Below are 15115 nucleotides of genomic sequence, written 5' to 3' on the forward strand. Positions count from 1 at the left end.
TAGAAATGGGTTAGATCGATATGTAAGAGCTAGCCAATAAGAAACTGAAACTAATGGACCAGGCAGTGTTTAAAATAATACAGTTTCCGTGTAATTATTTCGGGTAAAGCTAGCCGTGCGGGTGGCCGGGTGCGGGGACGCAGCCCGCCACTCCTATTACAACAGAGAAAGGTGTGCGCCATCACTGCCCAGCGTATTTTAGTTTCTTAAAAGAAAATTTTTTTAATCCAGACAAGGTTTATACAACTTGCAATCCAGTAGGTGGGAATTTAAAGAAAAGATGGTGATTCTGTCTCAGATTACCAGTCTCAAACCAGTGATGTCAACTCACTCAAGACCCTGGCCAGCACTTGAGAGAGTTGCGGTAAGCTGCTCTGAGTTCTCACTAAACCAGCCTAGACTAGAGTGAGGCCCTGCCTTTATAAACATACAAATTTCTAAGGCGAGATCAACTCTGCAGTTTTGCATAAATGTCTACTATTATTTAGAAAGTTAATTTGCAAATTGGTAACTGATGCATAAATTTAAAATGCAACAAATCTTTTTACCAAAACATTGTAAAACTTTGGGAAAAACTCATGAAAATTCACATTAGGTCAAAGAATTCTAAAAGCATTAATAAACGATTTCAAGACTTCATTTATAAAACAATGCCAAAGAGCTGAAAGAAGACCTAGAATTTCCCCTGCTGGCAGAAAATGATAGTACCTAAATCACTACTTGGTTTAAGAGCTCTAGTCCATCTCTTGAAAAATCCCTTCTTAAAAGAACTACAACCAGTCTAAGTGCTACTCAACTGCAAAATCTCTGAAAAGCAGATTTCAAGATCTTGTTGGATTTAATCTACCTTTACTGCCACCCTAAGCCATTTTCAGGATCCAGACCGCCCGGTCCCTCCTTAAGCAATTTGTATCCAACAAGCTGAGAGAAATTCTGAGGCACCTTCCTGGGAGGGGCTTGCCTTCTTAAAGCAAACGGTTTCATATGAAGCCTATTTTGCAATCAACTGTTAGGTCAGCTGTAAGCAGAAAAGCAGGTATGAACTTGAAAGGGAAGTGTGATCAAAGGAAACATCCTAAAATTAATACAGTGTAAGTGAAAAGTAAAACCAGAAACAGAAACAACGGCAGCCTGGCATGGTGGTCGTATCTTCAATTCCAGCACAGAGGCAGGAGAATCTCTGAGTTCAAGAATAGCCTGGTCTATAGTGTTCCAGGACAGCCAGGGCTACAGAGAGAAACCCTGTCTTGAGAAATCAAACCAAAACCCAGTAAGGCATTATTTCCAAACCATTCACCTAGTTTCTTGTTTGTGCTGCAGGATGAGTGTGTGCTGTGCTAGTGTGTATTTATTTGAGATTAAACTCAAACCTTGCACATACAATACAAACAAGTGCTGGGCTGCATTATCGGCCCTTAGTTTTATCACACAAGCTCTCAGTTATCAGTTGCCTTTGAAGGTAGCCCAGGCTGGCCTCCAACTCATCTTCCTAAGTCAACTTCCTGAATGCCGGGGAGTGTGCCACCACACTCAACTCCCAAGTTTAACTGAAAATATCAATTTACATCGATATTTAACCAACATATGACATAACTGTCCTTAAGGGAGAAAGCATTTAAACAAGAGATGAGAATGTACAGAGCAGAATACAAAAGCCAGTTAGTAGTCTGCTTTGGAAGATTTAACAACTGTCTGTCTAGGCTTCAAGCCTAAATACAGAGAAACAAATGTGAAGAAGAAAAAAAAACCAATACAAAATGATTCATGTTCTGCTGGAGACTAAAGCTGTTTCAATGATCACACAAGAATCAAAATAGTTTCCCACAAGGTTATCATTAGCTGGGCCTTGCGCCAGAAGCTGGAGTTTATCAGGTAGGATAACAGTTAAGTCTCTCAATGATGGAGTCTGCCCTGAACCACAAACTGTGACAGGGTAGGTAACATAAAAGAACTTGTTCAATGAAGACTGATCAATGTGACCAGGAAATGCATACTAAGGGCAAGAGAGCCTTGAAGAGCAAAAAACAACCAGTTGTTGAGTAGACAAATTATGTGCTCTCTGTATTTTCTGAAGTAATCTCCAAGACTAGACCTGGCAAAAAAAAAAAAAAAAGTTTCAAGGTCACTGAATTTATACAGGTATAGAGTGGTTCTTGCAAAATACACTGAAAAAATGTAATAGACATTAAAGCAGCAGAATATTAGAGAACTAGAATGAGAATTTAGTATGTTGACTGTCGTGATGTGTGGGTATCTAATGTTTCTAAACTGTGACTTCACAGATGATAAAGACTATATAAATAGGCTATTTCTATGAAACAAAAAAAGATCAAGCGCAATTCTACTAAAAAAATTGGTTTAGGAGAGGCAGGTGGATCTCTGTGAGTTCGAGGCCAGCCTGGTCTACAAAGGGAGTTCCAGGACAGGCTCCAAAGCTAGAGAAACCCTGTCTCGAAAAACCAAAAAAAAAAAACCAAAAAACAAAAATTGGTTTAGGAATGTTAAACTCTAAGCCTCACTTCCTTATCTGTTAAGGGACCTCTATGTACACCTTCCCTTGTAAGGATTAAATTAGAAAAAGCATGAAATGAACTTAAATTAACTCCTACTGTAAATTAAATCCCTGTTAAAAAATGTTGGCCCTTGTCAGCAGTGGGTGGACTAAAGCTTTAAAAACAAAAATAAGGTCATACCATGGTATTCAGGGCTTGGCTAACACCACTATGTCTTGTCACACTATAGAGCCTTGGACAAGGCTATGCCTCCATACACAGCACCTAGTATATTCAATACACATCTGATGTTCCATATATGTTAGTCACTAGACCCCAAACGTGTACGGATGTGTCACCCCAGGGCTGCAGTACCCCAGGGCTGCAGTACAACAAATACTTAAAAACACACTTGTCTTCTGTACCTGGTGTTCTGTAGTGATTCCAAAATTTCAAACATTCTTTTTAGGTATTTTGCTTTGCTGTTGTTTGTTTGAGACAGAGTCAACATGTGGCCCTAGACATCCTATAACTATGTAGACCTGGCTGGTCCCGAACTTACATAGATCCACCAGCCTCTGCCTCCCAAGTACTGGGGGTAAAGGTATGTACCACAAGCCCTAGCTTCAAGAAATTTAGACATTTGAATACCATTGTCTTCATCCTCGGTTTCTATCAGTTTACACTGAGTTTAGAAAAAATTAGGAAGGACATATAAATGAAGAATTTAGTAACTATTCAGTTACATATAAACTAAAAACTCCAATGTTTGTAACAGACCACCTTCCCTACATAATTTTAAACAAATAATTCCAGAGTAAATCAGAAAACACAGAGTTACACAAAATCCCCCCACATCCCATTTTACCCCAAAAGTCAATTAGGAAGAGCATGTTCCAAAGTCCTCAATGTGTGTGTGGGGTGGGGGGGAACAAAATTGGCAAAATTTCACAATCAAGAAAAGTAGCAGTAAATTCTTTGTATAAGATGTGATAGGTGTCATGTTTAAGGAAGGTTCAGGTTCTATCTAGAATAAGACAGGAGGACATACAAGGAGGCATTTGCCAACACATGATCAATTTATTATATCCTCAAAAAGCCAACGACAAGCTGCATATTACCTTGACTTCCACAGTAACGTAACTGAAGGAAATGGACACAGAGCCAGAGTACACAGTGAAAGTAGAACTTATACAACAGGCACAGAGCTTGTCCATCTGACTGCCCAGGCAACAAGCGCTTTCCATTGCACCACTTTCCTGCAGGGTAAATCATTCACAAACTCAATGTTTCTTGCTGGTGATTTTAAGGATAGTATGACAAGTCCTTTCAACGTCAAGTGAACAACACTTTTGATTTCAAGGCAGAAACTACTGTACACTCTCAGCCTGTTTTTAAAGATACTATTATTTCTCCAAAAGTCAGGATGAGAAGGAAAAGAAACATTAGAATTAGTAAAAATAAATCTTAGTATATTCACAGTCTTAACTGCATATTACAGGCTCTGTGATTAGGCCTTTTTCTAGAACTCTGAACAAGCCTTATTCTATTGCTCTCTTCTTAATGAAATAGTCCTAGAAAAGGATGAAATGTTGTGAAGATGCAGGGTTTGTACATGCTAACTGGTCCATTTAACTTAATCACCTTTTCTCTGTCCTACTGAACATGAAATCCAGTTATTTTTCTGTGCGGCAGAAGACCGGAGTTTGGCTCACAGTGATCACATTGATTAGCACATGACAAAGTACTCCAGCTCAAAAGATCCAATCTCTTCTAGTTTCTATGGGCACCCTCATTCCTCATGTGCACATACAAGCAAATATACATAATTCAGAAATTTTTAAAAATGATAGACCTAGCCGGGCGGTGGTGGCGCACGCCTTTAATCCCAGCACTCGGGAGGCAGAGGCAGGCGGATCTCTGTGAGTTCGAGACCAGCCTGGTCTACAAAGGGAGTTCCAGGACAGGCTCCAAAGCTACAGAGAAACCCTGTCTCGAAAAAACCAAATAAATAAATAAATAAATAAATAAATAAATAAATAAATAAATAAATAAATGATAGACCTTTTACAAACTGAGTTGCAATTTTAAAAAGAAAAGACTATCTAAACATCCTTCTACCTGTTTATATTATGCATGTATATAAGGTAGCATTCTCAGAGTTGATTATAAAACCAAATGGGTGGTGGCGCAGGCCTTTAATCCCAGCACTTGGAAGGCAGAGGCAGGCGGATCTCTGTGAGTTCGAGACCAGCCTGGTCTACAAGAGCTAGTTCCAGGACAGGCTCCAAAACCACAGAGAAACCCTGTCTTGAAAAAACAAAATAACCAAAAAAAAAAAAACCAAAAAACAAAACAAAACAAAAAAAAACTATCAACTCTGAAAACACACCGAAAATGCTTTATGTTCCACATATCCAATATTAAGCCAAGATTTAATTATTTGCATAAAACTAAGTTTATCTGATTAGTGTGCAAATTAGCTTTTGTCAAGTAAATGGTAAAATCACATGTTCAAAGAATTTTAAAATAAACTTAAGATTTCTAAAATTCAAGTATTTGATTTGTATGCCTCATTTACATGCCTTTATGCTCTGAGGTCCAAAGCAGAAAAAGCTGAAGAAGCCCCAATTTGAACAAGCAATTCCAGCATGTGCTACATAGACCAGAAGCATGAAATTGCCTGAGAACCTATGAGAAATACAAGTTCTCAGGTCTACTTCACAACTGCTTATGAAGACTCTGGGAATAAGACCCAGCAATGTGTTAAACAAGTCTTACAGGTGGTTTCCACATGCTAAGGTCTGAAACCATCAACCTACGCAAATTCAGAGTAAACATAACAGCATTCTTGTGCATACAAATCTGTTCTTCCGTGGAGGGGTTGGGTAAGGTATTGATTAAAAAAAATTCAGTGTCATGGTTCTTCTAGAATACAATCTACAACAAAGCAGGATTTTCATTTTACTCTCTACAAATAAGGAATTCAAAAACATGAAAAGTTCACAAAACTTCTTCCTTAAAAGCATCCAAAGTGAACTGCATCAAAGCTTTGAAATCTTTCATTCATACAGCTTTACCTTCCCATTCCTACATTGCACTACTACCTACCCCATTTTGTCTTATCAAAAAACCTTATATTACAATTTAGCACCAAGGGGAGTGTACTCAAATATTTGTGGTCCAATGAATAAACTCCTCAAAACCAACTATTGCTGACAATGAGAAAGTTTCTATTTTTGTTTGGCCACTAAATATCCTGTAACATATTTCTTCCTAATTAGGACAAGAATGGGTTCCAGAGATTATCAAACTTTACTGACATTCTTTTTTTCACTCACACAGTGAAAATTTAGTAATAATGGACTGTATACATGGCTCAGCTGTCAGGAGCACTGGATGCTCTTCCAGAGGACCTAAGTTTGATTCCCCACACAGTAGCTCACAACCATCTCTCTAACTGCAGTTCTGGGGATACAGCACCCTCTTCTGGCCTCCACAGGCACCAGACATGCATGTGGTGCACACATATAAGCAATACAAAACACCTACACATTAAAAAAAAAAATTTAAGTACTGCTCTTCCAGAGGACCTGATTTTGGTTCCCAGAATCTACTGTAACTCCATTCCCAGGTGACTCACACATCTAACCTCTGCAGGCACTTGCGCTCATGTGCATATGTCCACACAGTCACAAAATTAAAAAAATAAAAACAATTTCCTAATAATTTACAAAGTGCTCAAGTAACACTGCATGGAGTGCAAAGCTACCATGTTTATTTAAGGAGCTTAAAAGTAGAACTGAGCATGAGTTCAATTTTATTCACCTTTTACTTAGTAACAGATTCACTAAGCTTGGCCAATCATTAGACAACAACCACCCAGGAATTGGTCAAGAAATCTGAATCTTACAATCAATCTGTCTAAACGATACCCTTTTCCTTACAGGTTATGTGGCCCACACTAAATGGTTTTGGGTTTGGGGACTTAGAGCATCTTGAACCAAGAATCTGGCTTCTTGTAACAGAGTATTGTGTAAAAGAGAGAAGAGTGAGCAAACCTCACAGCCTACATATGACAGCTGAGCTGTTCTTAGAAAGCAGTCACCAAGTTTGTTTTCTCTCTATGACTAACCACCAGGTTGTAAGATTCATCATGGGCATTCCTTTAATCTCTTGTCCTACCAAAGGCCATCAAAGTCCCTTATCTGTATTTGTGTTCTTTAATTGTCCAGAAAATACATTAGGTATTTTTTTTTTTTTGGTTTTTCGAGACAGGGTTTCTCTGTGGCTTTGGAGCCTGTCCTGGAACTAGCTCTGTAGACCAGGCTGGTCTCGAACTCACAGAGATCCGCCTGCCTCTGCCTCCCAAGTGCTGGGATTAAAGGCGTGCACCACCATCGCCCGGCTGAGAGTTTACATTTCTTAATTTGCAACCAGAATGTCTAATAAGAAAATGGAGGGGCTCCCGTTTCTGTGGGATTCGAGCGGCGGGCTCCCCTTCTAGGGCTCAACAATAAAAATCACTTTGCACTCGTGTGCGGAGTACTCTTTCACCTTAAAAAAAAAAAAAGAAAGAAAAAGGATTCCTATCACATGGACGTATGAAGTAAGAAATCATGGTCCACACTCAAAAGACACTAGTTTGGTATGGAACAAACATGCTCTGTATAGAGAGCAGATGGGGTGGTTGCAAGCTGCTTCCAGAAACCCTGAAGACAAAAGGAAAAGATCAAACCACAAAATCTTTGACATACTCAGAACTTAGATTTCCTCCTAAAATAATGTGAACCAGGAGATAAAAGTAGTATTTTTGAGTGATCTGTGTGGCACCTTTGGGAAACACTCTCAGAATTCAGCTTTTCAACCTATGGACTCGACTGCCTTTAACATGCTCAAATGGAGAAGCAGTCCAGGAAGCAGGTTTATTTATCTTAATGTATACAAGCATGGAGTTAATGATGAGAGGTTAATGATGATTAGGACTGGAGACTAATAATAAACAGTCTCCAGGAATTCAAAGCATTTGGAAGAGAAAGTAAAAGAATGTAGAAGATGGACTGGGATGTTGTTCAATTGCAAAGCACCTATCTAGATGACGGATGCCTGGATTCTATCCTAAGCACCTAAAGAGTTAAAAAGGGTTAAGAGAAACAGGGTATGTAGTGGCACAATTCGGTTGTGGTTCATTAATCCAGGAAAGGAGTCCTGAGTTCAAGGCCAGCATGAACCAATCTATATAATCAATTTTACATTCAAAAAACAATGAAGCCTTCAAGGAAGAGACTGTTTCCGCTTTAAACAATCACCAATTCTTATGTGATCCCTCACACCAAACCTATCATCACAGTTACAGCACTTGGTTCTCATTGGCTATTGTTTTTGGGAAGGCGGCGTTCTCCATTTACTTATTAATCAATATTTTGAAATAGCAGTGACTACTGAGCCCAGACAGGAGGCATGGTGGCACATACCAGAGACTGAAGCACTTGGAAGGCCAAGGGGAAAGAAATAATTGTTCAAGGCCAGCCTGGACTACACACTATGTGCCTGTCAGCCTGGGCTAGTTGAGACTCAAAAATACAAATAAAAAAAGACTGCTAAACAATACAGTCAAGGAGAGGTGACAATCAACTCTTTCACATCCTTCAGTCCAGTCACACTAAAGTATAAAACTCTGGCCTGTTGTGGTGGCCCATACCTTTAAGCAACGATAAGAGGATCTCGAGATCCTGGTGTACATAATAGATTCTGCCTAAAATAAACAAACATGTACTTACTTTGTAGCTCATCAAGCCTTTAAACTTGTATACTACCAACAGGTAAAGCAGGTACTACTTTAGGGGAGCAAAGACAATACCAACAAAGAGAAAAAGTACTCATGAAGGGACAAAGAGAAAACAGTCCAGACAGATACAGAATGTTATCGGCTCAAGTCTAGATCCACCTACTATTATGAGCACTTAGTATAAGAGCTGGTTCTGACAGCTACAGTAACTGTAAGGTTTCTAAATCCTGGAGTTCTTCAGTACCTATTGAAGTGCATAATAAGTGAATGCCACATAAACAGTCCAAAAATACAGCAGTGTATAATCTCCTATCCTGGTGTTCAGTCAATCAATCAATCAACAATCAATCAAAAAGCCAAAGGATATTAACTGGCCTGCATTTAATATACAACATACAACTAAATTGAGTACCCTAGGACCCCCAAAAGCTGGCAATGTAAACATCATCCGAACTAAAAAGGCTAACCAGCACACATATATCAGCTCGCTTACTCTCCTCTAGCCCTAAGAGCGGCCTGGCATCACCACACCTAAACAGGGAAATGCAGGTGGCAGCACTGTCCATCTGTCTGTACAGACCTCCATCAGTCCTCACTCCTCTATGTTCACTATTACACTATTAAGGGCACCCATCAATAGTTGAAATATCTCAGTTTTCTGTTTATGTATTTTCTCTTCTCTCTCCATCCTACTTCAAGTTTATAAGAACGGGAATTTTGCCTGTCTTTGCACCACTGGGCATACACACAGAGCCCAGACAGCTCTATGCACAATAAAAATTTGTCAAATGATCAGGTAAATTACCCACCCAAGTAATTTAACGTTACCAAATATACCTAAGATCATCAAGTTAGTACTAATTAATCAGTTAAGTTCAATACAAAAACAATACAAAATAAATTATTACTCAACTTCTGCTCCAAATATACAACATACAACTAAAGTGAGAAAAACCCTGTCTCGAAAAACCAAAAAAAAAGAATCATCTTGAAAACTCCCAGTTTTGAAAGAAGCATTCAGTTAGAAAGGTTTGGTAAGGTTTGATAATTTGGAACACAGGGAATTTTTAAAATGTATTTTACAAAGTATTTTTATGAAAGACAAACACGAAGCCAATGTGACTCAAGGTGCAAAACCACAGTTGTAGATTCTCAGGAAATATGGGTAAGAGGCCTGGAAGTCTTGCTATCTGAAATGTACTGACAGATGCACTTTGGTTCCAGCAAAGATCATAACTATATTGTGGTTTTTCCACCAAACTTCTTAGTGCTTAATGACTTCTCACTTTATCAGGTATCATAAGGAAAGTCCAAAATTACAAACCCCAAACTCCTAAAGCTCTCAAAGAAGGAACACTTTAAATAAATACACAAGTCACTTCAAGATTCTTCCAATTCAATATCCTGAGTACCTCTTTCTGTAAAGATAGTTATTTCTGTACAACAGCTAAAATTTTACTTTTTTTCTACTGTCCACAAAGTTTTAAAAACAGTAAACTTTTCACACTGGTAGTACTTAAATAATCAGGGATTAAATAAGACTTTCAATTCAACGTTGAGATAAAATAAGCAGATAAAGATGACAGGGATGCTCGGGAGGCAGAGCAGTCTGGTCTACAGAGTTCCAGAACAGCCAAGGGGCTACACAGGGAAACCGTGGGGGGGGGGGAGGGGGAACACAACTAACAAAAGGATGACAGGGGCATGTATAAACTCTGCAGATGTAAGGATGGCTACGACAGGCAGGGTAGATAGAGAGAATCCAATTGTCCAATGTGTCCTCTGTCCTCCACACACACCATGAAATGAGTGCACACACATAAAAAAGAAATGTTAAAAAAAAAAAAAGCAAAATCTGATTGTGCCTTTAATTCTAGCACTCAGAAGGCAGAGGCAGGAGGTTTTCTAAGAGTTCAAAGCCAGCCTGGTCTGCAAAGTGAGTTTCAGGACAGCTAGGGCTGTTACATAGAGAAACTCTGTCTCAAAAACAAAAAAAGCAAAATCTGGAGATGAAAACAATAAAGCTCCAAATCTATAGTGACTGACCCAAACACATTTCCAATTGCTCAAGAGACTTTCAAGTAATAGTAGAGAAAAAGATGTACCACTACTAGCAAAGAAACAAACACTGACAAGAATGACTACATGGCAGTGTTCCAGTAAATACTTTTTTAAAAGAGAATATTTTACTCAGAGAAAAGACAGGGTCACAAAAAAAAAAAAAAACACCAAATCTAAGAAGTTATTTTGTCCATTTACAAACTTCAGCAGTACAAAGAATTATGTGAGTTCATACATTTGTAATGCTTTACTTTTTCTTTCCTCTTTTATGAACGGAGCAGGATCAGAAGAAATACTACAAGCTACCACCTAGGAAAGGCATTATGTTTCTCTCCCACCCACCTACCATCTTATACATACAAAAATGCTCTTTTATTTCCCCATCTTGCAAAAGCTGGGTGTACCACCATTGTGGCAACCGTCCAGCAGTCCACAACTACTTTAGGCTCCACTGTTAACTTAGCTACGTATCAATGAATGTGAAAGAGGAAATCAACTGACATTATGGCAATGTTCTAAAACTTGCAAAGTGGTGACAGCTGCATTCTTTCAAATGACTTAAGAAAAATCACTTCATTGCACTCAATGATGAGTGAATGTTATGATATGTAAAGTATGTGTCGTGTCACCCCCCCCCAATAAAGCTCTTTAAAAAAATGACAGGCTGGAGAGATCGCTCAGAGGTTAATAGCACTTGAGTTTTCAGAGGACCAGAGTTCATTCCCAGCATCTATACCAGACAGCTAACAACAACCAGAGAATCTGATACCTTTGCTCACCAGCATATGTGTACCTGCACAACACACATAAATGAAAATAAAAAAAAAATTCTTAAAAAAAAAAAGCCAGCGAAAGACTGACAAAGAATGGTTAACAAAGAAATGATAGACTAGGGAAGGCCAGATTTAATGGCCTTACACCTGTAATACTCAAACTAGAGACTGGCAAGGGCCCGGAGTTCAAAACCAGTCGAGTCTATGTCAGTTACAGGCCATTCTGAATCCTATCTCAAAAGAATAACAGACCCAAGAAGCCGGAGAGATGGCTCACAGTGTTAAGCACTAGTTTAACACTGAAAGGACCAGGGTTCAATTCCCAGCACCCACACAGCAGCTCACAACTGTCTGTAACCTGTATCTAGGGGATCTGACACCCTCACACAGACATACATGTAGGCAAAACACTAATGCACGGAAAGTAAAACTAAATTATTTTTTGAATAATTAAAAAAAAAAAAAAAATTACAGAACCAACATGTACTTCATAATTATCTCTAAAATACAGATCTTAGCCCAGCAGGCTCATTCATAAATAATAAATGAGCAAATGTATAAAGAGGTCTGCCTCGAAAGAATCCCACTATTATTAGTTAAGTGTCCACTCCTTTCCCTTTGGGGCTTTTCTAACTGCCCCTTTCACTCTGTTCTTTGCCATTCCACAAAGTTCATATTCTAAATTAATTCACGCCGGGAGGTGGTGACGCACGCCTTTAATCCCAACACTCGGGAGGCAGAGGCAGGTGGATCTCTGTGAGTTCGAGACCAGTCTGGTCTACAAGAGCTAGTTCCAGGACAGGCTCCAAAAACCACAGAGAAACCCTGTCTCGAAAAACCAAAAAAAAAAAAAAAAAACTAAATTAATTCACTATCTACCTGCAGACTTAAAAATACTACAACACATCGCAATAGAAGTCAAAAGCTGGCAGCTGGTTTTGCAGAAATCATTTTCCTTTTCCAAAAGAAATGGGATAAGGGTTCCTTCTAGTTCCTTCTCAAGCCAGACTGTTCCAATCCCACTTTACACACGTTTCGCAGCCTTTACAGTTTGGATTACTTTACCTGAGTACATGCTCTGCCACCCTTAACACCTCCCTTTCCCTTCAGCTGCTTCTTTCACACCCTAGGAACTTCATAAATGCTCTTTAGATGATGGCTAGTATTTTCCTACTTAAATGAGGGATATCAATCCAATCAGCAAAGGGCAAATAGCTCTGTGTCCTATTGGACTACCAGTACTTTTAAAGCTGTTTTTTCCTAGGTTGACTGGTTAATGCCAGCAGCAAAAAAACAAGAGTAATCAACTCCACAGTAACTACTGGCCAGCTAACCAGATAAGGCTGCTTAAACACTAGCTCAGAGCAACAAAACCATGTATGTCAGCAAATACACTATTTCAAAATCGCCAATTTTCATCTATTACCCACCATCCAACCCCCAACCACGAAGCTAGGTTGAAGTTCCTAAGACCTGACTTTAAGGCCCAACACAGCAAAAACAAACCAAAAACCAAATGTTTTCTATTGCTACCTGATTAAAATACTATAAAAGAGAGAAAATGGCAAGATCCCAAAAGTGCAAAACTATTTACAAGAAAAATGCTCAAGAGAAAATACTGTAATAGGCAATATCCCAGAGAAATCAAAGGATACACTAGCTAGGAGAGCAGTGTAATCAATGAAATCATAAAATCAATGAATAACACACACACACACACAAATGTTACTTGTATTCCACTTCATGCTGACTTCTGAACAGATCTAAAACACTGAAGTATTAATAACAACCTCTGTCCAAGAGTATCATGACTGGCACTTTAAATACCGTGTCGTTTCACTGGTCTTCTACCTGTGAAATCTGTATCCAAGCCTACTGAATGACTCAATGGATGACAGCCCTGAAAGATAACACAAATTTTCTGAATTACAGGCTCTCAAATGTCCTAAAATTTCACTGTCATCATCTGTGGTTCTGAAAACTGTAGACAGAATCTTAAAGTCAACACCTTTCATGTGTTTCCAAAAAATTGGTGAGTCAGGTTTTTCAATTAAAGTAGAAATTGAAAATCATTGCGATATGAGATAATCTTTCCCAGCAATACATGATATGTAAACTTTTGAATCTGGTTTCTCTTCACCAGCACGGTTTTCAAGTTCTTACTAGTTTCCTAGTCATTTACTTGAACATCATCTACAGGAACACTCAAAGCAAAACCACAATAAAGAGCTTTGGCCTCAGAGGGATTCTACATGTAAAAAACATTACTCATAAATAATATACAGTTACTATTGATTTAAGTAACAAATATGTTTCTAAACTTTCATGCTGCTTGATGGAATCCCCGATTTTGGACAGCAGAACAAACCACACAGAAATGGGTTTTCCATTTAACTACATCTATTTATTATGACACAAAAATTTGACATGAATTTCATTTAAATAAAAAAAAAACAAAACCCAACAACAACCTACTAGCTGGGTATGGCGACAACTGTCTACAATGCCAGCACTCAGGAGGCTGAGGCAACAGGACTGCAGTTCCAGACTAGCTCCAAAATGATGAGATGCTATCTTAGTAGAGAAAAACTACTTGAGGGGAAATAAATTTCAGTTCTTGAGTTTTGATTCAAGAGTCTCATTTCTTAAGAGTTGGTGAAATTCTAAAACAGTCCACCAGCATCTGGGCAAGTCATTCTAGTTACAGACTTGCAGCTCAGCCTCCTTAATCCCAAGTGAAAGTAAAGCAGAGACCCGGACAGAACACCCAGGTGGAACTACAGTCACCCTGAGACGACACCAACTCAAAGCAAGCACCTGCTGTGAAATGAAACTTTTGACCAGCAACCTCATTCACTTTCGGGCGTCTCCTAAAGACAGTCTACTTAAAGGAGACTGAGCTCTTAGGAACAGAAACCCCAGATAAAAATGAAGACACCTGGAAGACTATAAAACCAGTTTTTACATGTTACCTAAGTCTATTTTAACGTTACCTCTAGAAGCAGCTCCAACTCATTTGCTATCACATGCAGTCATTCATCAATACCAAAGAAACGCTTTCAGTGTTGCACCTCAACATTTCACACTTCACCAATCTGCATAAGCTAATAAAAAATCAGCACCCCCATGCACTTTCCAAACTCTCCAATATTTAATCTTCAAGTGCAAAAAAGAAAAGGCATTTACAAGGCAGAAAAAGGCACAACCCAGTCTTATTGTACTTCCATACCATTAAACTCAGGAAAAAACTAATTCTGGAAAGACAAATTAAAACCACTCTGCACATGGCAAAAACAAAAAGGTCTAATATCCTACAATCCACGGCAGTATGCCCACTTCCTCTCTCCCCTCTGGGAGCCAATACCAACAAGCCAAAGGATGCAAGTGTCAAATAAATCCAGTGTCTGTCTGAAAGAAGACGAAAACCTGGGGAAATTCCCTCCCATATATCCTCTATTTTAGCACGAGGCACTGCACCCAACTGGAAATGGCAAGCAACCCCAACCAAATCCCTCATCCCCAAATGCAAATAAAAAGGGGGCGTAATCAACAAGTTGGCAAGAGGGCGATCAATAATAAAAGTACAACTTCCCTCTCCTCAGCACAAATTGATAAATAAAGCCAAAACAAATCCTTCCGCAAAAGCTAACAAACGCACGTCTTCCAGTACCTGGTGGACGTGCCTTTCCGCACATCGCAGATGCTGCATTTAAAGGCTTCGGCGCTGTTCCTGAAGGTGCAGACGCTACAATCCCAAAAGCCTTCGTCTGCGGCAGGTTTCGCTTGTCTTTTTGGCCTTCCGAGGAGCGAGGAACCGAAGGGAGGATGGAGAGAGGAGAGAAACAGGCGCTGGTGAGCCGTCGTCATTTCACAGGAATCCGACGCTGGAAACTTCTCGCGGCGACCACCCATCCAACCCACTGGCGGGCACCGGGGCCGGAGGCCGGCGGGCAGCGCGGAGCCGTGCGCCCCCTCCGGCCCCGGGAACCGAGCGCCTGGCG

The 15115-nt window shown here is 39.5% G+C and overlaps 1 protein-coding gene across 1 annotated transcript in view; it reads right to left on the bottom strand.

Moving 5' to 3' along the window:
* Rybp (RING1 and YY1 binding protein) overlaps positions 1 to 15091 on the bottom strand; it is a 49401-nt gene extending 34310 nt beyond the window's left edge. Inside the window, exon 1 of the mRNA XM_005364945.2 lies at positions 14785 to 15091. Coding sequence (XP_005365002.1) covers positions 14785 to 15026 — 242 coding nt within the window. The 5' untranslated portion in view covers positions 15027 to 15091. The remainder of the gene's footprint in view (positions 1 to 14784) is intronic.
* Positions 15092 to 15115: the final 24 nt, after the last annotated feature.

Source organism: Microtus ochrogaster, unplaced genomic scaffold, assembly GCF_000317375.1.
Source record: "Microtus ochrogaster isolate Prairie Vole_2 unplaced genomic scaffold, MicOch1.0 UNK1, whole genome shotgun sequence".
NCBI lineage: Eukaryota > Metazoa > Chordata > Mammalia > Rodentia > Cricetidae > Microtus > Microtus ochrogaster.